The sequence below is a fragment of the Theropithecus gelada genome, chromosome 4, assembly GCF_003255815.1.
Source record: "Theropithecus gelada isolate Dixy chromosome 4, Tgel_1.0, whole genome shotgun sequence".
In the NCBI taxonomy this organism is placed as follows: domain Eukaryota; kingdom Metazoa; phylum Chordata; class Mammalia; order Primates; family Cercopithecidae; genus Theropithecus; species Theropithecus gelada.
Window position 1 is genome coordinate 29,424,322 of NC_037671.1, and position 23,490 is coordinate 29,447,811.

A 23,490-nucleotide genomic window follows, 5' to 3' on the forward strand; every position below is an offset into this window, starting at 1 on the left:
AGTGGCAATCTTGGGACTTTAGGACACCCGGGCAACAGGTCCCAGATCCTGGGTCCCGCAACTCCAAACATCGCAATTAATGGGAGGTGAACAAAACTTTTCTCTTCTCTTTGGGATGCTTTGTTGTCTGGTGGTGACTGTGCCCATGGTGAGTTGTATCGGAAAATCGTCATGTGAGGATCACAGGGGAAAAGAAAAACAGAGGTTAATTCTAGAAGGTAGGAAAGGGAGGGGAAGCGCTACAGCTCCGGGGTGGGGACGGTAGGTGCGGGGAGCGGGATCTGCTCTGGACAAGAGAGGGGGTCCTGGGAGAGAGGAAGGCCACACTGGTGGGGAGGCGCGGCCTCTCCTGGCTTTACCTCGAGTGTCCCGACCTGGGTCTCGGGGACAGGGAAGTGGAGGGAGGAGGGTGTGAAAGAATCTAGGGACAACTAAAGAAACCGGACTCTGGCCAGAGAAGTGAGCTGAGGAAGGTGGAAAACGGCCCCCTTGATCTTTGCATTGATGGCTTACTTCATGGAATGTTTAAGGAATCCCTCTCTCGGGAGATACCTGAGCCTTGAGATATGCAAGCGACTCCCAGAAGCTGGGGCACCGATGAGACTTACTTGAGTGACAAGAGAGGCTGAACTCGACCAGCACCGAGGTACCAAGACTCCTAGGCTGATTTTCCTCTTCTGTAACCCTAGGCCTCTGGTCCCTGCCTGCCCTGGGTGCTCATGGAACCAGCTGCTGCCCTGCACTTCTCCCTGCCAGCCTCCCTCCTCCTCCTCCTTCTCAGCCTGTGTGCACTGGTCTCAGGTAGGGATGTGTGCCACTTGCTGCTGTCACCTCTCAGAAAGGAACATCAACCCTGTAGTCTGCAAAGGGAAAGAAGGAAGGACTGTGGGGTTGTTGACTTATGCTTCATTCTGAACATGTTCACTGAATTTATACCAGCATAGTCCAAAAGAAACACAGCGAGGCACAAAGGTCAAGTGCATATACAAGTGCAAATTTTCAAAATTTTTTTTAACTTTTTATTTATTTGTTTATTTATTTAAGAGACAGTGTATTGCTCTGTCACCAGGCTAGAATGAAGCAGATGGCGAATGAGATCATAACTCACCGTAACCTGGAACTCGTGGGCTCAAGGGATCCTCCCAATCTCAGCCTCCCAAGTAGCGGAGAGTACAAGCAAGGGCCACCACACTCAACTTCAAGTTTTATTTTTTGTAAAGACAGGGTCTCACTATTTGCCCAGGCAGGTCTCAAACTCCTAGCTGTTAAGGATCCTACCACTTTGGCCTCCCAAATATCTGCAGTAACAGGCACAAGACCCTGTGCCTAGTCTACTTTTTATTTTAAAAGGTAAAAACATACTTGAAATAAATTTTAATAATATATTTTGTTTCATATAATCAAATATCAATATTTAAATGCTTAGTTAATAGAAACTATTACCAATGAGATATTTGACATTTTGAAATTTTAAATCTTTATAATCTGTATGTGTTTTACACTTAGAGTTCATTTCAATTGGAACTGTTAAATGTCTAGTGGATAGTTAACACTAATTGTGAACACTAAGTGTTCACTATTAACACTGCCCTAATGGACAGTTCAAGTTTACACTACACTCAGGCACAGTGCTAGATTGCAGAAAGGAGGAAAATCTCAGTGGCACAGGGTGCCCAGGGCGGGCTCCCCAGTGTTTCCTTCATGAAGCAGGAGCAGCCTCAATAGTTACTGCTTCCAGGGGTGGGTGCTGCCGACCAGCCACAGCTACTGGTCCCCAGAAGGGTTCTTAGCCCAAGAACCCCTGTGGCCTTGAAATATCTGCTTCCTTTTGTCCCTGGAATTTTTTTCTTTTTTTTTGCCTTAAAGATGTGATAACTGGTGTCCTTGTCTGATTCTGCCCCTTTGTTGAACAGCCCAGTTTACTGTCGTGGGGCCAGCTAGTCCCATCCTGGCCATGGTGGGAGAAAACACTATGTTACGCTGCCATCTGTCACCCGAGAAAAATGCTGAGGACATGGAGGTGCGGTGGTTCCGGTCTCAGTTCTCCCCCGCAGTGTTTGTGTATAAGGGTGGGAGAGAGAGAACAGAGGAGCAAATGGAGGAGTACCGAGGAAGAATCACGTTTGTGAGCAAAGGCATCAGCAGGGGCAGTGTGGCCCTGGTCATACACAACGTCACAACCCAGGAGAACGGCACCTACCGCTGTTACTTCCAAGAAGGCAGGTCCTACGATGAGGCCATCCTGCACCTCATGGTGGCAGGTGCATAACTTCATTTGGCTTTATTACTTTTGCACAGTGTCACTTTTGGGGAAAATTTCTCCCTTAACCTCAGGCCCATTGCAGACCAACGGATATCTATCTGGAGTCCCCTTTCCACAGATAGAGTGGCTTCCTCCTGCACAAAGGCCACATGAGTGGGTTTGCTCTGCTAAGCTATGGGTTTCATTTCTTTTTTTCTTTTTTTTTTTTTTTTTGAGACGGAGTCTCGCTCTGTCGCCCAGGCTGGAGTGCAGTGGCCAGATCTCGGCTCACTGCAAGCTCCGCCTCCCGGGTTTACGCCATTCTCCTGCCTCAGCCTCCCGAGTAGCTGGGACTACAGGCACCCGCCACCTCGCCCAGCTAGTTTTTTGTATTTTTTAGTAGAGACGGGGTTTCACTGTGTTAGCCAGGATGGTCTCGATCTCCTGACCTCGTGATCCGCCCATCTCGGCCTCCCAAAGTGCTGGGATTACAGGCTTGAGCCACCGCGCCCGGCCCATTTCTTTTTTTTTTTTTTCCAAAACAGAGTCTTGCTATGTTGCCCAGGCTGGAGTACAGTGGTGCGATCTTGGGTCACTGCAACCTCCACCTCCTGGGTTCAAGCAATTCTCCTGCTTCAGCCTCCTGAGTAGCTGAGATTACAGGCATGTGCTACCATGCCTGGCTAATTTTTGCATTTTTTTAGTAGAGACGGGGTTTCACCATGTTGGCCAGGCTGGTCTCAAACTCCTGACCTTGTGATCCACCTGCCTCAGTCTCCCAAAGTGCTAGGATTACTGGTGTGCGCCACCACGCCCAGCCTGGGCTTCACTTCTTCAGAAGCACACTCATTCCTCAGCTGAGGCCATGAGCGGGGGAAAATAATTAATCTCGGAAAAGAAAGTCTTATGCCTGCCTTGGCATTGAACTGTGCACTTCTGAGAGTGAAAGGAGACACTGTCAAAAATTGTCCTGGGGCAATCAGAATCAATAAGAACTGCCCAGAGAACTACGACATATGAAATCTTATTTTTCGATAAATATTAATCTTGACATTTTCCTCTTTCCTGAAATACTGATTGCAGAGAGAGTGACTTACATGTAAATAGGTGATTTTATTAAAGCACAACTAAATACAGAAGCAAAATTATATGTAATTCCTGCTAACTCCACAGAGAAAGACTAAGAATTTAGCTGGGAAAAAATTGGCAAGGCTTCAGCATAGAAATGCACTTAAACTGGGATTTCTAGGAGTTTGTTAAAGTGACACTAAGTGATTACCTCAGTCTTAGGGTTAGTGTATTTTGCTTTAAAAGGTATATTTCAGGACTGAAAAAGCCTTTAAGGTGCAGAATAATTCATGGTGGCATTTCAGTCCATCAGACCTGTGGAGGCAAGGACTAGGAAATTGGGTTCTTCCCAGGAGGCCCCAAATCATAACAGGTAGGAGACCCCATCTTTGCTACTCACATCTGATTAAGGCAACCTTACATCTGATTAAAACAGAACATCGTGGAAGGAGGGCTTCTTGACCCATTGTCATGACTGTGTTCACAGCAGCACTGCAGTGTTGCCCAGTAATGAATGGTTTCTATGTGGCAGGGACCCACTACTCTTTCTCTGTAAAACCAACCCTGTCCTGACCTTCTCCAGACTGAATTGGGTTGCTGTAGGACTTTTTGTTTGCTTGCTTATTGTATTCTGCTTGTTGGATTGGTTGGTGGCTGATCTTTCCCTTAAATCTATTGTGTCATGTTACCCGTATTGAACCCATGGAATGTTTTGTAGGAGTTTGTTTTCCAATTTGCTGAGGTATTTTAATTTCTTTTCTAATTCAAGATTTCTGTGTGAGCCTTCAAATGCACAACTAGTTTTTTTCTCCTGACAAAAATTAAACAGAGCAGAAAGCACTAGGCTTAAGTGATTGCTTTAATTTTCTTTCTTTAATATAATTTGTTGGGAGACTTTACAAAGGAATTATTCAGGAGAAGTTTGGATGGTCAAACACGGCTGAAGGGTCTCCCAGGACCATGCTTTTGCAGCTCTCTCACTCCAGGTATTCTCTTTCATTGAAGATTCTAGTAAAGATAGAATATATTTAGGATGAGCCTGAATTATTAGGATTTTTGGTGATGATCTCTGACATTAAGGAGGCGATATGGTTATCTTAAGATCCCAGGGGCATCCAGATATTTCTAATACATTGATGTTCTCAAAGAACTATAAGAAAATTCTCTATTGGGTGGAACCTCTGGGAAGTAAACAACTGTGAATTAGAATAAGAGTTGGCTTTGCCAGCTAGCTCGGTCCATTCTCCTAAAAACCATCACCTCCTATGGAGGTAGATAGCCATGATGATGTGAGGCCCTGAACTAGACAGAAGTGTCAGTGACTTTGGTTCAAAAAGTTTCTTAAGATTTAGCCAAGGCTGAGCATGATGACTCGTACCTGTAATCCCAGCACTTTGAGAGGTCAAGTCAGGTGAATTGCCTTAGCTCAGGAGTTTGAGAGCAGCCTGGGCAACATGGCAAAACTGCATCTCTACATAAAAAAAAAAAAAAAAAAAGGAAAAAAAGGGATTCTGCCAACCTGGTAGGTTTCTGTCATCAGTGTATTATTTTAGAGCTTCAGGAAATTGAGGTCTGCAGAGAAGTCATCCCAGGACAGAAAGTGAAATTCTCAACGTGCCTGTTGAGAATTTGGACACACCCTCCTGGGAGTGAGAAAATTAGTCTTTGCCAGAATAAATCGCACAGCAAGCATTTATAGCAGACAGATAGATGCTTGGTGCTGTGATGGGGCCTTCAGGTGGAGCATAAAGAAAAGTGTGCAATGTGATCTTTTCTCTTAGAGATCTCACAATTTATTTTGCGTATTGCTTTCCTGATGTTCTCCAAAACCAGGGGTCTTTCTAGCATCCTTCCTTCAAGGTGCAGTAGGGGCTAAGACACCACTGCCTTTTGACTGAGCCCTTCTCCCTCTCCAGGCCTTGGCTCTAAGCCCCTCATTGAAATCAAGGTCCAAGAGGATGGGAGCATTTGGCTGGAGTGCATATCTAGAGGGTGGTACCCAGAGCCCCTCACAGTGTGGAGGGACCCCTACAGTGAGATCGTGCCCGCCCTGAAGGAGGTTTCCATCACTGATGCAGATGGCCTCTTCATGGTCACCACAGCTGTGATCATCAGAGACAAGTCTGTGAGGAATGTATCCTGCTCTGTCAACAACACCCTGCTCGGCCAGGAGAAGGAAACTGTCATTTTTATTCCAGGTTAGTTCTCTGCCCTCTGAGACCTATCAAGTGTATGCAGGATCCTCAGCACACAGAAGAAGCCCAGAGTGGGGATGTGGGCAGTAGTGTGGGTGGAATGGTCCTGGGCTCTGAGGAGCTGGAGGCTGCAGCTGAGTTGAGGCCTCTCCCCTCCTCACAAAGGGAGATTCAAAGAGTCCCAAAACACAAGAGTAGGAGCCTCTTCTCTGAGGGTAAACCTGGTCTTTTTTTCTTGATTAGGTCTTTATGCTGCAACAATTGTAAAATGTTAAGGACAACCATCAAACACGGAGAGTAGTGTGGATGGGTAACTGTCTATACTTGGCATGCCTGTATGCTGCCATCCCTTCCTGTCTATGGGACTTCCCAAAGGACAGAGCTAGGGAAATTCCCTCAACAGACATTCATAAATGTATTCAACAAATGTTCAACAAGCATTTCTTATGTTTAAGACTCTACTGGAAACCAAGGGTCAATAATTGAACAAAATATATCAAAATTTCTATCCTCAAGGAGGTCATATTCTAGAGAGAGACAGCGGCCAGGCACGATGGCTCATGTCTGCAATCCCAGCACTTTGGGAGGCCAAGGTGGTGGATCACAAGTTCAGGAGTTCAAGACCAGCCTGGCCAAGATGATGAAACACCATCTCTACCAAAACTACAAAAATTAGCCGAGTGCAGTAGCAGGCGCCTGTAATCCCCGCTGCTTGGGAGGCTGAGCAGGAGAATCGCTTGAACCTGGGTGGCAGAGCTTGAGCCGAGATCGCGCCACTGCACTCCAGCCTGGGTGACAGAGTGAGACTCTCTCTTAAAAAAGAAAAAGCAAAAAAGGGAGAGAGAGAGAGAGAGCAAGATATGAAATAATTGAAACAAATGATTAAATAAATAATTATCTATATATTCTATCACATAGTGATGATCATGTAGGAAAAATTAAGCAAAGAGAAAATAGAGAGTTCCAGGAGTGTGAGGCATCATAATTATTAACAAGGTGGTCAGGGAAGACTTCACTGTAAAGATGGAAATTGAGCAATCAAGGCAAGGAACCATCAGATGCTTAAGGACTGAGCAACCAAGGTACAGGAAAAGCATATGCAAAGGGCATGAAGAAAGAGCATGTCTGGCAGTTTCCAGGACTCCCAGGAGGTGATGCTGGTGTGGCTGAAATGGAGTGAGTTCAGGAAGTTGGGGGAGATGAATTCACAGAGGTGATGCAACTACGTTATATATGGCAGCACAGGCCATAAACAGGCCTTGGCTTTTAGAGTGAGTGACACAGGAAGCATTGGAAGGTTTTGAGCAAATAATTAACATGATCTCACTTGGGCTGCTCTGCTGAGAACAGATTACAGAATAGGGCAGAACAAGAAGGAGGACACTCTAGTATTCCAGGCATGAGTGATGGTGGCTTGAGGCAAGGTGGTGGCTGTGCTGACTCAGCATGGCTGGTTAGCTTTATGCACCCTGGTCCTTTCCATGGTGACTCCAGATGTTTCTGCTTTGCCCCCTTCTCGGCCCGGCTCTGGCAGTCACTGAGGCGTTAGCCAGTGTTAAGCCAGCATCGCTTTCTCCATCTGAGGTTTCTGAGGGAGAAGCCAACAGAGCAGGTGGCTGAGGAGCTCATCAGATGTGCTCTTAGGGGCACTCTCATCCGGATGTTCTATTTCAAGCTAAGTGGACTTTTCTGGCTGCCTTTTCAGAATCCTTTATGCCCAGCACATCTCCGTGGATGGTGGCCCTGGCTGTCATCCTGACCACATCTCCCTGGATGGTGTCCATGGCTGTCATCCTGGCTGTTTTCATCATCTTCATGGCTGTGAGCATCTGTTGCATCAAGAAACTTCAAAGGGAAAAAAAGATTCTGTCAGGGGAAAAGGAAGTTGAACAAGAGGAAAAAGAAATTGCACGTAAGGAATTTGGAAAGAAAGTATGGAAAAATAGAAAGAAATTTTAAAAAGTTAAATAAGTAGGAGGACAATTGACTGTCATAGAAAGGCCACAGCTCTCACAGGTACCGGCTTGGGGAAGAGAGAGGAAATGCACAGCAGCAGCAATAAGGGCTTGGGACTCTCATGTCATAAGAAGTAATCATTCAGAGCTTTCTTTCTTCCATGCTTCACACATTGCATTCATTCACCTGGCTATATGCAGCACTACATGGCTGAACAAAAGTTCAGACAAAAATCTAACAATGCACTGATACTCCCCAGCCATCTGATCATACGTCATTGCTGGTTTCTGACTGTTCCCTAGGCATAAGGGAAGGGTGATGTTAGTGTTCATAGAAAGAACGGTTCCTACATTGTTTAATACAAGCTCAATTTCTCTTAGTTCTTCTGTTGAAGACATGATTTTGTTTCTGTATTTTGTTTTCAGAGCAACTTCAAGAAGAATTGCGTAAGTTTAGCCTTTCCTGAACCACTCTGTGTACAATTTGTGTTCTGCTTACTTGGTAGCATCTCATGACATTCGCCTCTGTCTGTCCCTTGCAGGATGGAGAAGAACAGTCTTACACGCTGGTGAGTGCCTCTGTCATTCTCTCAGATCTCAGCTTTCTCCTCACTAGCCAGCTAACAGGACTTCTTAGAGGAGATGAGCAAGGGGCCCAGGGCTAGGTGGGGACAATAGGGAACTGGGGTCAGTTCATCAACAGTGTCCCAGCAATGATGCATCATGGCTTTTCTGTCAGGGAATCCCAGCAGCTCTTAATGAACCCTGCAGTTTACGTCCCAGGACCCTTTCTCTTTTGGAATAACTTAATGCGTGATTACCAAAGGTTTCCCATGCGTGGTAGCCTCCCCAAGAGTTACATTTCAGAAGTTATTGCTCTTTGATTCTGGATCAATTTAAAAGAAGATAATGCTGTCTTAGCAATTTATATCCTGGGGATGGTACAGATTGTGCACAGTTGAAGACCCATGTGAGGAAGAGGCCATAAGGCTCCCCAATAAGCCTGATGCAATGGTGTGCAAATAGGCAGCAAGAAATACCTTTCTGCTTCTAAGAGAGCACTGATATTCTGCATGTAGTCTGCCAGGGGAGGGGATTTAGGTGAGTGGGAGGGTGAGTGGGAGAGCACAGAGAAACCAATCGCCCACTTTCAGTGAGTTCGCATCTCGTGATTCGGCACCTCTGTCTGTCAGCACCAAAGAATCCAAGCTTTACCAGATACCAGGGCCCATGGACCTTTCCTCTTTGGTGAGTTTCAAAATTGCCACTGTCACTTTGGGACACAATCACAACTTGTCACAATCAGACATATCAACTTGCGGAAAGGAGAAAATCATTGTAACGCAGTAGAAAGGTAGATTGAATTAGTAAGAATACATGCAGATGGTAGAGGTTTGCAGAATGCTCAGCTCCTGCATTTCCTGTATGGGAGAAATCATCCTGGTAGACGTCAGACCCATGTTGTTAAAGCAAAACTGGATTGAAGTATTTCTTCCCTAACTTTGCCCACACGCCCCTCAGGCACCAGGTTTTCTTTTGTACACATTTATTCTCCTTCTTTATCCTTTGAAGGGTGTCCTTGTCAGTCACGTAAATCAGTTGTCACCTATTAAAACAACCTATAGGACCAATGAAGAGGTCCTTCACCACCTAGGACAGTGTGTAATGAGAGACTCACTTAATTGATCATTGAGAGGAGTGTGGTGGAACAACAGGAGATAAAGCTTCTGTGATGGTTTAAGCAAAGTTGGAAAGTTTCTAACTAAAGTCCCAGAGATCACATGTCTTGAATAGAAAAGGAATCAGAGCTTAGAATGCTGAGAAAAACTGGGAACCACTAATTTTGGCTCATTTCCTAAACTCTCTGGACTTCATAGAGCCACAATTCTTCTCAACCTGGGGGTGCTGCTTCTGTCTCTGGAGAGATAGAAGTACAGCTTCAGTAATTCTCAGGGTATGAGCTGCCTGGGATCAGGGGACCTTTATGGAAACAGCCACTACATGGGGAACCCCCTGCAGCTTTCTGAGACCTCTCTGGGGACCAGGAACCACACAATCCCCAGGGTTCCTGAGACCCCAGGCCTAAACCTGAGACTTCCTCTGCAGCTGATGTGGTCCTGGATCCAGACACCGCTCATCCCGAGCTCTTCCTGTCAGAGGACCGGAGAAGTGTGAGACGGGGCCCCTACAGGCAGAGAGTGCCTGACAACCCAGAGAGATTCGACAGTCAGCCTTGTGTCCTGGGATGGGAGAGCTTCGCCTCAGGGAAACATTACTGGGAGGTGGAGGTGGAAAACGTGATGGTGTGGACTGTGGGGGTCTGTAGAGACAGTGTTCAGAGGAAAGGGGAGGTCCTGCTGATTCCTCAGAATGGCTTCTGGACCCTGGAGATGTTTGGAAACCAATACCGGGCCCTGTCCTCCCCTGATAGGATTCTCCCTTTGAAGGAGTCCCTTTGCCGGGTGGGCGTCTTCCTGCACTATGAAGCTGGAGATGTCTCCTTCTACAACATGAGGGACAGATCGCACATCTACACATGTCCCCGTTCAGCATTTTCCGTGCCTGTGAGGCCCTTCTTCAGGATAGGGTCTGATGACAGCCCCATCTTCATCTGCCCTGCACTCACAGGAGCGAATGGGGTCACGGTACCTGAAGAGGGCCTGACACTTCACAGAGTGGGGACCCAGGAGAGCCTATAGAATCAATTCCCTAGTCTCACAGCCATGCAGATAAGCCCTGGTCATCTCAGCAGCCACTGCACAACACTCCTAATGGAAGACACGCCCTCCTCCCCTCTGGTCACATAAGAAAACATCTTCCAGCTGCCTTTTTCACACCCACTCCAACCCTCAGCCCCAATTTTCTCCTCCTCACTAGGCTGTGGCTTTAGCAGTTCCTTTGCTTGTAATTATGGGATGGGATCCAGGCATAGGGAACTAGTTGTTTCATAGCTCCCAGCCAAGAAAAAAGTGAGAGAAGCTGTTGGGCAGCAAACCTGCTGCTGAACATCAGGACAACCATATTGAGCCCAATATGCCAGTTGGCACCAGATGCTGTGGACTTGGAATGAGGCCAACAGGATTCGCCAGGATGAGAGAGGAGAGAGGAATCCACAGGACCACCAGAGGGTAGAGGGAACCAGATATGCAGGTCAGAGATAGAGGAAGTGGAACCAGAGAGCTGGAAGGCACCAAGGTTGTAAGGATGGCTAAGTCCCACCATAACAGCTAAAGGGTCCTGGGAGATGATGGCTCATTTCCACCCAACCCCAGGATTTCCACAACACACACCCACAGGCCTGGACCTGGGACAAAGATGAATGAAGAACATGGACTCATGTGGATGTGGTTTGGCTCACGTGTGCCTGCAATAAACAAGGAGTAAGTACTTAGTCCCTGAGTGTGGTTGAGGTTTGAGGCCCTGGTCGAGCAGGGAAGTACTGGACCTGGTCTAGGTCAGCATTCAGATTCAGTGGGGACACCAGTGGCTTCAAACTTCCTGATCTAATTATGTCTTTAGACACTTAGAAATTATTGAGGACCTTAGAGAGCTTTTGTTTATTTGGGTTAATATTTGTTAATATTTATGGCATTTGACATTGAAACAAAAATTTAAAATGTTATCTTTTAATTCATATTAAAATAGCATGAATAAATCAATTATAGGTTAATATAAACAGGATGTTTTGTGAAAAAGCAATCTATTGTGTCCAAATAAAAGAACAAGAAGTGTGACACTGGTTCACTTTTTCCAAATCTAATGTCTGGCTTAATAGAAGATGTTTGTATTCTCATATCTGTCTTTGTATTAAACCTATTGGTATATCATGGGTCATATTGGCTCAGAAAAACTTTACTGCACCCTACTGAAATAACGAGATGAAAAACGATCAATGTTTCATTATTATTATTGTGAAAATAGTACTAACACTGGGGACTCCTTAAGAGTACGTCAGAGTTCTCCCTAGGAATCCCAAGACCACATTTGGAAACTAGAATAGTGGATCCTGGAAGTTAATCCATGTGCTGGTTAATTTTAGATGTCACCTTGACTGGATTAAGGAATACCTAGACAACTGTACAACATTATTTCCGGGTGTGTCTGTGAGTGTGTTTCCAGAAGAGACTGGCATGTGAGTCAGTAGGAAATTCTCCCGTCCAATTCACTAGGGGTCCAATAGAACCAAAAGGCAGAGGAAAGGCAAATTCTTCTCTCCTCTGGAGCTGAGACATTCTTCTTCTTCTGCCCTTGGACATCAGAACTCCTGGCTCTCTGGCCTTTGAACTTTGGGACTTGTACCAGGAGGCCCTGGGTTCTCAGGCCTTTGGCTTTGGACTGAGAGTTACACAATCATCTTCCCTGGCTGTGAGGCTTTCGGACTTAAAATGAGCCATGCTATCAGCATCCCAGGGTCTCCAGCCTATAGACGGGCTATTGTGTGATTTCTTAGCCTCTGTATTCACATGAGCCAATTTCCTTAATAAATGCCTGCTCATAAATCTGTATCTATAGCTATATCTGTATGTGTATCTATATCTATATCTATATCGTATTGGTTTTGTCTCTCTGGAGAACCCTGACTAATACAATCAGGCATCTAAAATTCTGGCTTGAATGGTAGTATTTTAGGTTTTAGACAATTCCGTAATCCAATTGGACTGAAAAATTTTAAATAATCAAAAATTTTATTGCTGTAGTTACAAATAGACACAATATTGAAAGAATCAGGAGTGATTTTTTCAATACCTATTTGTAAAGATGGAAAGCAAGGTTGTTTATGTTTATGTGTATGTCTTAGCCTATGTGGGCAGCTATACAAAAATACCACCAAGACTGAATAGTTTGTAAACAACAGAAATTTATTTCTTGCAATTCTGCAGGCTGGGAAATCTAAGATCAACACCCCAGCATATTGGTGTGTGGTGAGGGCCCGTAGACTTGTTCACATGGTGAAGGATAAAGATAGATCTCTAGGGTCTCTTTTGGAGGGACACTAATGACATTCATTAGGGCTCCCTCAACCTCAGAGAGAAAATAGGAGGAGGAGATTCCAAATTTCCTGCTGGTGCCCTGACCTGCTCCTGCCCCTCCTCATCTATTTTCTCTGATTTAAGAAGCAGGTATCCTTTCCCCTGTGTCAGGCTAATTCTCCATCCACACCCTGGACCCTCACTCTCCAGTTTCCCTTAGGACTTCTGTGTTTAGTTCATTCATTCATTCAACAAAAATCAATGAGTACTAACTACATGCCAATCAGTGTTCCTGGTACTGGGGGCAGAGAAGTGCACAAAGCGTAAAGTCCCATTCCTTATGGTTGTAGAAGACAGACAGAAAACAAAATAAGTAGTAACATATATGGTGTGTTGGATGATGATAACTGATCAGGAGATAAATAAATTGGGGAAGGAATATAGGAAATCACAACTTCTAAAAGGGTGGTAATGAGCAATAGGAGGAGGCACAGAATACCTCGGAGAAAAACATTCTGAGTTGAGAGAACAGCAGTGCCAGAGCACAGAGTCAGAAGCACTGTGGTTTGTGTGAAGAACAGTAATGAGGCTGGGGTTGGCAGAGCACACAGGGTAACCAGGAGAATAGGAGGTAACAAGACCAGAGGGGGTTGAGGGCCAGATCACGTATGGCTTTGAAAGTCATCATGCTGACCTGGGCTTTACCTCTGAGAGGGGAGCCACAGGAAGGTTGAGCAGAAAAAGGACTGGACTTACTTATGTTTTAAGAAGTTACTTCACATGCTAGACTGATATGGGCTGTGGGTAGGGCTGGTGGATGGAGGCCTGAAGACCCAGCTGGGAGCTACTGCAGTGATCCAGGGGAAAGATGCAGATGACTTGTACCAGGGAGGAGCCATGAAAATGTTATGATGCTGGATTTATTTTCAAGACAGAGTAAAAAGGCTTTGCTGATAAACTTATGGGTGGGGTGTGAAAAAGGAGGCCATCAAGGGTGACCACAGGTTTTGGTCCAAAGAAACTGTACAGATGGAGTTGCCACTTACTGAGATGAGGAAACTGAAGGAGAAGCAGGTTTTGGAGGCCAGGGGAGGAGCCAGCATAGAATCCAAAGGTCAGTTTTGGATATGTTCAGGTGGAGGAGCTTACTAGAGATTCCTGTGGAGATGTAGAGTAGGCCAGTCAATAATAAATATGTAGTCCAGGCAACAGGTCAGGGCTGTAAACACAAGTTATTCTCTTTATCTTCTTTATCTTCATGTTTGCTGCCACTGCCTGTTTCACTTTAATGCATTAGTGATCTATTGCTGCATAACAAATTACCACAAACTTAGTGGTTTAAAACAGCACACATTTATCATTTTAGTCTCTATGGGTCAGAAGTCCAGGCAGAACCTAGTGAGCTTCTCTGCTCAGAACTTCACAGAGCAAAAGTCAAGGTGTTGGCCAGGCCGTAGCCTCATCTAGAGCCTCGACTGTGGGAGAGTCCTCTTTTCAGATCACTCAGGTTGTTAACAGATTTCATTTCTTTACAGTTGTAGGACTGAAAGCCCCAACTCCCTGCAGGCTGAAGCTGGAGGCTGCTCTCAGCTCCTACAGGCCTCCTCAGCTCCCTGCTGTGTAGATTTCCCATGATGACTACTTTCCTCTTCATAGCCAGCTAGGAAGATAGAGCCTCTAGAGTGGGTCAGCTAGCAAGACAGAGTCTTAAACTACATAATGTAGTCATCGAAGGGACATCCCATCAGTTTTGCCGTATTTTATTGGTTAGCAGCAAGCCACAGGTTCAGCTCAAACTCAGGGAAAGTACAGGCTGCAAACTGCAAAAAAAGTAATCATAAGGGGTCCACTCCAGACTCTGTTGGCTACACCATATAAGTAACTCAGGGTTCTCCCTGCCCTGCATCCCCTTTCCCTGGGCAATACAACTGTGCTAGCCTCTCTCTAGGTCTCTACTTCCATACAAGCAAAGTCTCAGAAAGAGAACACATACATGGCCATCAGACACTGTCTGCCATGATGATGGCCACTGCTGTACCACACCAAAAACATTGTTTTTTCTTTCTTTCTTTCTTTCTTTTTTTTTTTTTTTTGAGACAGTCTCTTGCTCTGTTGTCCAGTCTGGAGTGCAGCAGCGTGATCTTGGTTCACTGCAACTTCTGCCTCCTAGGTTCAAGCAATTCCCCTGACTCAGCCTCCTGAGTAGCTGGGATTACAGACCTGTGCTACCATGCCCAGCTAATTTTTGTGCTTTTAGTAGAGCAGGGTTTTGCCATGTTGGCCTGACTGGTCTTGAACTCCTGACCTTAGGTGACCTGCCCGCCTCAGTCTCCTAAAGTGCTACATTACAGGAGAGATTCACTACTCTCGGCCCGTAAGCATTGTTTCTATCAGTTTCTAATGGTTTCCCAACCATTAAATCCGTTATACATTTCTATTTTCCCCTGCCACCCCTGTGCTTCCCTTTTTAGAGAGACAGGATCTTGCTCCATCACCCAGGCTAGAGTTCAGTGGTGTGATCATAGCTGAGTGCTGCCTTGATCTCCTGGGCTCAAGCGATCCTCCTGCCTTAGCCTCCCACAGTGCTGGGATTATAGTTGTGAGACACTGGGCCTTGCTAGTCATTGCACACTTCTGCCCTTTCTTTATGGACAACCCTGAGTTCTTCATAGACCTGCCTGAGTAGGTGTTCCTGCCTATGTGGTATCTGCCTCATCAATCCCCAGGGCTCTCTTCTTGGTCCTTCCCTACTCCTAGGGAGATCCTTCTCGGAGTTCTTGCTCCACTTGCTCCAGAACTGCTGAAATTCCTTAGGCTTTGGTCCCGGCTTCTCTTTTCACACCACATATGCTCTTGCAAGGTCTAATTCGTTTTCAAAGCTCTACTCCATAACCAGACCCCACCGGCACTTGCATTTCTGTCTCCAGCCCCACACATTCCCTGAACTCAGTGCCCACTAGCATCTCACAATGAGTGTGTCCAAAACTAAATTCCCATCAGCCCTGCCTACCCATTATTATCTGAAGGAGCGACACCACCTAAGAGTCATTTTAGCCTTCTCTTGCTCTCTTTTACCCACCACATCTGACTGATAGCCAAGTCCTGCTATTTGTACTTCCTTTCAGTAGTCCAGCTCAGTGGTTTGAGCACAGACTCTGGAGTAAGACAGCCTGAACTCAAAGCCCAGCTTAGAAAGAAATTACTCATGTGACCTTGCGGAGTTATTTAACCTCTCTGGACCTCAGATTTTATATCTATTAAATGTAGGAAATAAGGTTTCTACCTCTTAGGGTTGTTGTGAGTCTTACTAATACATGTAAATCTCTAAGCACAATACCAGCATTGTAGCAGGTTCTATGTAGGTATTTCCTAGTATTAATGTTAGTAATCAATCAAGTCTCCTATCCCCCATCTCCAAGCAGTCATCATTTCTTGCCTAGAGTGTCACAGTAGCTTCCTTCCTGGTCTCCCTATCTCCTAACATCTGGCCCACCGATGAGGACAGGATATATTGTGCAACCCCAGCAGGCATCATCCCATAGCATACAATGTAAATGGCGCCCCCTACCTCCCATCTTCCCCGCACCTACCTCACTTATATTTCAACCGTACATATTTTCTCATGTCAAACTTTTCGGAGATTTTCCCTTCATCTTCACACTAAAAGTCCAACTCCACAGCAGACATCTGTTGATGTTATCTCCAGGGGAAGTGGATTTAGGAGTCATCAATGCAGGGATCAGAATTGAACCTTTCAGAAAGGAAGGCAATGAAATTCATCGAGGGTTACTACTTGCAGGGCCTGTGCTAACTGTTCCTTAAATAACTTATGGAACAGATCTCATTTCCACCCTACAGACAAATGAATAGAGACCTTGAGTAATTAGTTAACTGGCTTTGGATTCCAGGGCTAATGAGTTGTGAATGAGAACAGATAAAGATAGAAAACAAAACAAAACAAAACCTAGCGACAGTACATAGTAAGGCAGTGTGCCTTGGACGTGCTGACAGGTATCTAGATACAGCATAAAGAAAATATGTGTTCATGAGAGTTCTTAATGGCAACAAGAGGTGGCATAATAACCATGAGAAATGGACATTTGTTGATGAGACTAACTAAATAAAGGAGACAGATTTCTTGGCATTTTGCCACACCTATTGCATGCAGGACACTGCACTAGGTCTTGTAAAAGACAAAGAGAAGATAGCATCAAGGACCTAGGTCTTGAAGGAGAGCTGAGTACAATTTTACTAAGCATACATTCTTGAGACTTATTGTTTTTGATACACTGTTGTTACCAAACTGCATGCATTATCTCATTCCATCCTCACAACAGCAACCCTAAAAGTCAGGTACTGTTACTGTCCTTATTTTACAGATAGGGAAACTGGGGCACAGAGAAGTTAGGTAACTGGCTCAAGGTCATGCAGGCCACCTGGCTTGAGAATCAGTGCTCTTATCCACTCCATTATGCAACCTCTACTCACTAATTTTGAATTTCAGTGCCTGAGACCTACTAGATGATAGATTCTCAGTAAAACTTTGTTGAGTCACCGAATTCATTTCTGCCCCATTTCACATCCATTTCTTTCCCAAGACTTCTTTCCCAGAGTTCTGTGTGAAGAACTGTATGAGAAATGGAGCAAGGAGCCTGATACTTTGGAAATTACAAACTTGAGAGATATGAATTATTGGGCCCAGAAACTCCTAATCTGAAGTTTAGCACCTCAGCTGCTTCTTTGTGTCAAAGTGATTTGGATCCTTCAGGCAAGGGTGGGTGATCGTTCTCACTGACATAATTTCAAGCAACACAGCTTCTGATAGACTATGAATTTAAAAATAAGTAAATGAGGTGCAGTAGCTCACCCCTGAAAACCCAGCACTTTGGGAGGCAGAGGCAGGCAGATCACCCGAGGTCAGGAGTTCAAGACCAGCCTGGCCAACATGGCAAAACCCCATCTACTAAAAATACAAAAATTAGCTGAGTATAGTGGCAGGTGCCTGTGATCCCAGCTACTCGGGAGGCTGAGGTAGGAGAATCGCTTGAAACTGTGAGGCAGACATTACAGTGAGCCAACAGCATGCCACTGCATGCTAGCCTGGGAGACACAGCAAGACTCCATCTCAAAAAAAAAAAAAAAAGAAGCAAACGAACAAATAAATAAGGATAATGGATGGATAGGGAATTAATAGTGATATGGAATATTATAATAAAGTAAGAAAGTTTAGTAAAATATTAGCTCTATCAATATAATTTATATGGTAGGTAATTGGTATTCACTGAAAATTCTTTCACCTTTGCTATATGTTTTAGAAGTTTTATGATAAACTGTTGAGGAGGAAAAAGGGAGAGGAAAAAAATTTGTACTTCTGCTCCTGATAACAGAGACCAGAAATACCACTGGCCTAAACAAAACAAGGGTTTCCTTGGTTTTTTTTGTTTTTTGTTTTCACGTAAAATGAATTCAGGTGGTGGCAGTCCAGGGCTGATCTGGCACCTCAGAGATGTCATTCATGCCCCAGACTGCTTCTGACTTCATTCTCTGCTGTCTCTACATGTGGCTTCCAACTTCAAGGTTGCCTCATGGTCCCAGGAGGGCTGCTGCACCTCCAGGTCAAAAGTCTACCTTGTAGGCAAGAGGAAGAGGAAGTATGGAGAGTGTACCCTCACACTCCCAGCTATTTTGGTCCATCCTTTGAAGGTTCTCTGGGAGAAGCACAAGACCACAACTGTCACCTACAAACCACTGGTTCCAACTTAGTCCCTTGGCCTCTGCTATCTATGAGATGAAACAGCACGTTGCTGTACCTAAGAAAATTAGGTCTTATCACCAAGAAGAAACAGGAAATGCATGATCCAGAAGCGACCAGCCTTCTCAACCAGATGCCACACAGTCTAAATTCAAACTGTTGCAATGTAATTAAATTCCACTAGCCGCAGTCACATCTTAGCCTTAGGAACTTTGATCATTGACTTGCAATCCCGGAAAGTGTGTTTTGAGGTCCTAGACCACAAGAAGAACCAATTTGCTTCACAGACATCTTACGGAGACAGCATTCACAGTTTGTCTAGAGTCCGGCCTCAAAGAATATGTACTCCACTGGCAGCATGAGAAACAAATACACAGGAAAATACAATGTAGCACAAACCAGGAGCTGAAGGTGAATGGAGATGCTCAGAAACACCTGCACTAAAAATTTGCTGAAAAAGGTAAAACATGTCAAGCAGCACTGCCTCTGGAAACCAGAAAAATTATATTATTTATTAACAGATCCTATGCCTGGATGCTGGAAGTACTTAAAAATGTGCACTGTTGGCCGGGTGCGGTGGCTCAAGCCTGTAATCCTAGCACTTTGGGATCTGAGGCAGGAGGATCACTTGAGCTCAGGAGTTCAAGACCAGCCTGGCCAACATGGCAAAACCCCATCTCTACTAAAAATACAAAAAGTAACTGGGCATGGTGGTGAGCACCTGTAATCCCAGTTATTAGGGAGCTGAGGCAGTAGAATTGCTTGAACCCAGGAGGCAGAGGTTGCAGTGAGCCGGGATCCTGCCACTACACTCCAACGTGGGTGACAGAGTGACACTCCCTTTCAAAAAAAAAAGTGCATTGTGTCTCGTTTTCTTTCCATTTATACGTTTATTTGACTCTAGTAAAATCTCCTCTTCCTGCATGTACCCATATTCATGCAAGCAAATGTTAGCAAACTGCCCCAATAGCATTTTAATTAGTGCACATCTTTCTCTCTTTGCCACATTAAAATCTTTTCCCATTTTGTACTGCTAATATTTCTATTATGAAAAAAGACATAAGTAAATATATAGAAATACTTATATACATGTACACGCAAGAATGAAAGAGAGAAACGTAAACACTAAGGGAGATAGGGCTGGAATTTTTCTTCAATGTGTACAATCCAATATACTTTCAGTTTTCATTTCAACCTTCCTCAGTAGTTTCTGCCCAGCAACTGATGAGAAACATCACCTCTAAGCCAATCAAAAAACTAATTCTTCCAAAAAGAGATGATTATTCCTCACAATGACCAGACAGCCTCTGCTTTCCTTTTGTTTTCTTCCAAGTGGAGATTCAACCATAATAGAAAGAATGGAGAACTATTAACCGCCTTTCTTCGGTGGGTTGTGATTTTCAGAGGGGAATGTTGAGAGGTAAGCGGGGGAAGTTGTTTAGAGCCTGGGCTACAATGCCTGGGAGGACACGGGCTGAATCGCCGAGAGTGGGCATGGGGGGAGAGTACTTGCCCAGAGAAAGGGGTATGTGGCTGAGGGAGTGTGCACACACACATGTGGACACACGGAAAGGGGAGAAGTAGTGTAAAGAATAAAGACCTGCAGAGTTTGGGGTTTCGTGAAGAAATATTCTAATTGCATGTTCTTAAGAATGTATTGTGGTCACAAAAAGGCAAAAAATCTTTAAAATCTGTTCTGGCCAACTCAAGGCATCTATTCTAAGAATTTCTAAAAAGAGATGTCCCTTTTACATTCATATGTAAATTTGTTCATTTCAGAAATATTAAAAATATAGAAAAGTCTGAACCAGCATACATATACAACAGGCGGGGGATAGACAAAAAATGCATGTTTCAGTCATAAAACAGATTTCCAAAAAGCCTTTAGGAGTTGTGTTTGTAATGAAGGGCAATTATTTATAATTTTAACAACGTTAGAGCCACACATTACACCTTGTTTTGTATCTTTTAGGAACAGTATGTGTTTTTCCTTTTATTCATCATTTCCCCAAAACCTATGGATACAACCTATTTCATTGTATGAATATACAATTTTTTTTTGAGATGGAGTCTTGCTCTGTTGCCCAGGCTGGAGTGCAGTGGTGCATTCTCAGTTTACTGCAGCCTGTTTCCCAGGTTCCAGCGATTCTCCTGTCTCAGCCTCCTGGGTAGCTGGGATTACAGGTGCATGCCACCATGCCCAGCTACTTTTTGTATTTTTAGTAGAGAATTTTAGTACAGAATTTTGCCATGTTGTCTAGGCTGGTCTCAAACTCCTGACCTCAGGTGATCTGCCTGCATCAGCCTCCCAAAGTGTTGGGATTACAGGCGTGAGTCACCACACCTGGCCTTTACAATTATTTTTTAACATTTCCCTAGTTTGGGCTATTTCTCTTTTCTGCATTTGGCTATTGTAGATTTTACTATATTGAACAGCCTAAAACATAAATTTTTGTCTTACTTCCTGATTTTTTTTTCTTCAATACTAATTCCTAAAAGTGGAACTTTTGGGTCAAAGTATACAACTTTTTTGTTTTCTTTAATAGCCATTCCTTAGTAAAGCATATAACTTTTTTTAAGGCCCTTGATATATACATAGTCAAAATACTTCCAGAAATATTTACGTTTTCACTACCAAAGTATATGACTACTACTATAGATATTTTATTGATTGATTGATTTGTAGAGATGGGGTTTCATTATGTTGGCCAGGCTGTTCTTGAATTTCTGGGCTCCAGGGTTCCTCCCACCTCGACCTCCCAAATTGCAAGGATTACAGGCATGCACCACTGCTTAAACTTGTATTCCTTTACGCTTTTTTTCATTTGCAATATTAACTATAATGAGGAAAAAAAATAAATATCCTTTAAGAAGAAGAAAAATGGGCTGGGCGCAGTGGCTCAAACCTGTAATCCCAGCACTTTGGGAGGCCGAGATGGGCGGATCACGAGGTCAGGAGATCAAGACCATCCTGGCTAACACGGTGAAACCCCGTTTCTACTAAAAAATACAAAAAAAAAACTAGCCGGGCGAGGTGGCGGGCACCTGTAGTCCCAGCTACTCGGGAGGCTGAGGCAGGAGAATGGCGTAAACCTGGAAGGCGGAGCTTGCAGTGAGCTGAGATCTCACCACTGCACTCCAGCCTGGGCAACAGAGCAAGACTCCGTCTCAAAAAAAAAAAAAAAGAAGAAGAAAAATGTATATCTCACTCTAAGGACAGCAAAGAACGTGTTAACTCAGAGAAAATGATAATAAAAATGATACCCCCTCTATAGCAACATAAAGAGCAGTTTCCAGAAGCAAAAGATGTGGTGAAATGCAATGTTTACTCTGGGTGGTTGCAAGATCCAGGCAGGTGTGGAGCATGGCCGGCTGCTCAGATCTCTGTTCCCTTGTTTCCTTTACATCCCTGCCCACCTCCCTCTGCAGATCTTGTTCACAGAGGCCACTCCCAGGCCAACTGCAAGAGAGATTATGGCTGCAGGCCTCATGCTCCTTTGTTTTGGAAGAAACTGTTGAGGAGTTAGTATTTACTGAGCAGCTAATATGTTCCTGTCACTATCGTAACTCATAATAATTATCGTTAAGTAATACATGAAAAGTTTTACATTTAAAGCATTCCAATATTTTAAAAGTAAAGGGAGCAACAGGCCAAGAGTCCTTTCACTCACTAGCCTCTGATCTTCAGATTAGCATGCATCTTTTGAGAGTTTTTCAGGCATTTACATAAACAGTTATGCAGAAATGTATAGCTTTGCTTTTGTTTTTCAATTGAATCTTTAGTATAGTTCTACAACATGCTTTTTGATCACTTAGAGTGTCTCCATTATCTAGGTTCATGACAATAAATCAACTCTTTTTACCTGCTGCATTGAATTCCTTCTGAGGGATGAGCCATCATTCCTCTAAGCAGTCTCCTGTTGGGTGGCTGGTTCAGTTGGTTACCACTTTTATACTTTAAAAATAGTGCTGCAGTGTCATTCTCACAGAGGCTTCTCTCTGTACCCATGCAAGTACTTTGCTGGACTAGACATCAGGAAGTGGAATTGCTGGGCCAATTGTGCACATTCTAAGTTTCACACTTCATGATATTTTATGAGTAAATAAAGTTCCAATGGTTTTGTCCGATGTCTGAGACCAAATAGCTTGTGAATCTTAGAGCCTTTACGTATTGCTTATCCTCTTTGTGTCCCTAAACCTTATATCGTGGGCCTGGCCCCTTGTGGGTGCTCAGTAAATATTTGTTGAATGACTTTATGAAGGTAAGAAAGAAAAGATAAGTAAGGCCTGGTCTTATTAGCAGCTGTCTGATCACTAGCCTTGGATTAAATGTGGTGGGTTCAGCCCCTGACAGACTTCAGGTCCCCCACCAGGCAGTCTTCCTGAATCCCACCAGGAGTCCACTGGTCCATGACTTGACCATGGTGATGGCCAAGAGTTGGGGCTTTGAGGAGTCCACAGTGTTGGACACCCACAGTAGTGGACCCTGGTAGAACCAGGGAGCCCAACGAAGAGGGTCCTGCATGAATCAGAGGGGATTGTGGTAGGTTGGACTTGGCAGGGGAAGTTTGGGGAAGTCATAGGATTCTGAATATTGTCAAACAGTAGAGTGAGGATTTTATGATCGAATAACTGATGTGCATTTCACATAGACATGTTTTTGCAGGTGGTTTTCAATGTTGGGACTCAAACGTAAAGACACTAAAGGACAGAAATCTTTGGCAGAGGTAAGATCTTCTTCGGTCACCATACTTGAGTTAACTGTAGGGAAGTGGAGGTTTCCATCTGGAATTCTATAGCTTCTTCCAGGTCATAGAGTCTACCCCCCACCTTCTGGTGTCTCCAGATATGAAGCATGAATGAAAATGGGAAATTTCCTGGCCTTCCTTCTTCTCAACTTTCATGTCTGCGTCCTTTTGCTTCAGCTGCTCATGCCTCACTCAGGTAGGGAATGATTCCACACTTGTTTCTGAAGCAGACAATTACCTGATTATGTCCTCATAGGACTTTTGACTCCTTCCCATACCTGAAGTCCATCCTGACCTGAGGGTTCACGTGTCACTAAGAGACAAATGGTGCTTCTGTTAAGATTGGTTTCCCCCTCTATATTCTTTTTTTTTTTTTTTTTTTTGAGATAGAGTCTCACTCTGTCACCCAGTCTGGAGTGCAGTGGCGCGATCTCAGCTCACTGCAAGCGCCGCCTCTCGGGTTCGCGCCATTCTCCTGCCTCAGCCTTCTGAGTAGCTGGGACTGCAGGCGTCAGCCAACGCACCCGGCTAAATCTTTTTTTTTTTTTTTTTTTTTTTTT

The 23,490-nt window shown here is 44.4% G+C and overlaps 2 protein-coding genes across 8 annotated transcripts in view; both read left to right on the forward strand.

The window, feature by feature from the left end:
- Nucleotides 1-12,063, forward strand: LOC112623088 (butyrophilin subfamily 2 member A2). Of its 6 annotated transcripts, none has more exons than XM_025383292.1 (8): nt 1-204; nt 690-801; nt 1,914-2,261; nt 5,227-5,508; nt 7,211-7,417; nt 7,887-7,907; nt 8,003-8,029; nt 11,500-12,063. In XM_025383292.1, exons 2-8 carry the CDS (start codon nt 720-722, stop codon nt 11,529-11,531), a joined length of 999 nt encoding a protein of 332 aa, XP_025239077.1. In that variant the 5' UTR covers nt 1-204; nt 690-719; the 3' UTR covers nt 11,532-12,063. The 6 variants fall into 6 exon arrangements, with proteins under 6 accessions (XP_025239077.1, XP_025239073.1, XP_025239079.1 ...); XM_025383288.1 differs by having other exon boundaries at nt 7-86; nt 9,567-12,063; XM_025383289.1 differs by lacking the exon at nt 11,500-12,063 and adding an exon at nt 9,567-11,199 and having other exon boundaries at nt 113-218.
- Nucleotides 12,064-19,429: 7,366 nt separating this feature from the next.
- Nucleotides 19,430-23,490, forward strand: part of BTN3A1 (butyrophilin subfamily 3 member A1) — a 13,997-nt gene continuing 9,936 nt past the window's right edge. The window contains exons 1-2 of one of the 2 annotated variants that reach the window (XM_025383283.1): nt 19,430-19,602; nt 22,849-23,126. In XM_025383283.1, the coding sequence (XP_025239068.1) occupies nt 23,042-23,126 (85 nt within the window). In that variant the 5' untranslated portion in view covers nt 19,430-19,602; nt 22,849-23,041. The remainder of the gene's footprint in view (nt 19,603-22,848; nt 23,127-23,490) is intronic. The other variant, XM_025383282.1, reaches the window with a different exon arrangement.

What these genes read in the sequence shown, in the direction of transcription:
- LOC112623088 (XM_025383288.1), top strand. Translation starts at nt 720, where the DNA reads ATGGAACCAGCTGCTGCCCTGCACTTCTCCCTGCCAGCCTCCCTCCTC. An exon ending in CCTGTGTGCACTGGTCTCAG is followed by an intron (nt 802 to 1,913) that starts GTAGGGATGTGT and finishes TTTGTTGAACAG; the next exon opens with CCCAGTTTACTGTCGTGGGG. An exon ending in AACTGTCATTTTTATTCCAG is followed by an intron (nt 5,509 to 7,210) that starts GTTAGTTCTCTG and finishes CTGCCTTTTCAG; the next exon opens with AATCCTTTATGCCCAGCACA.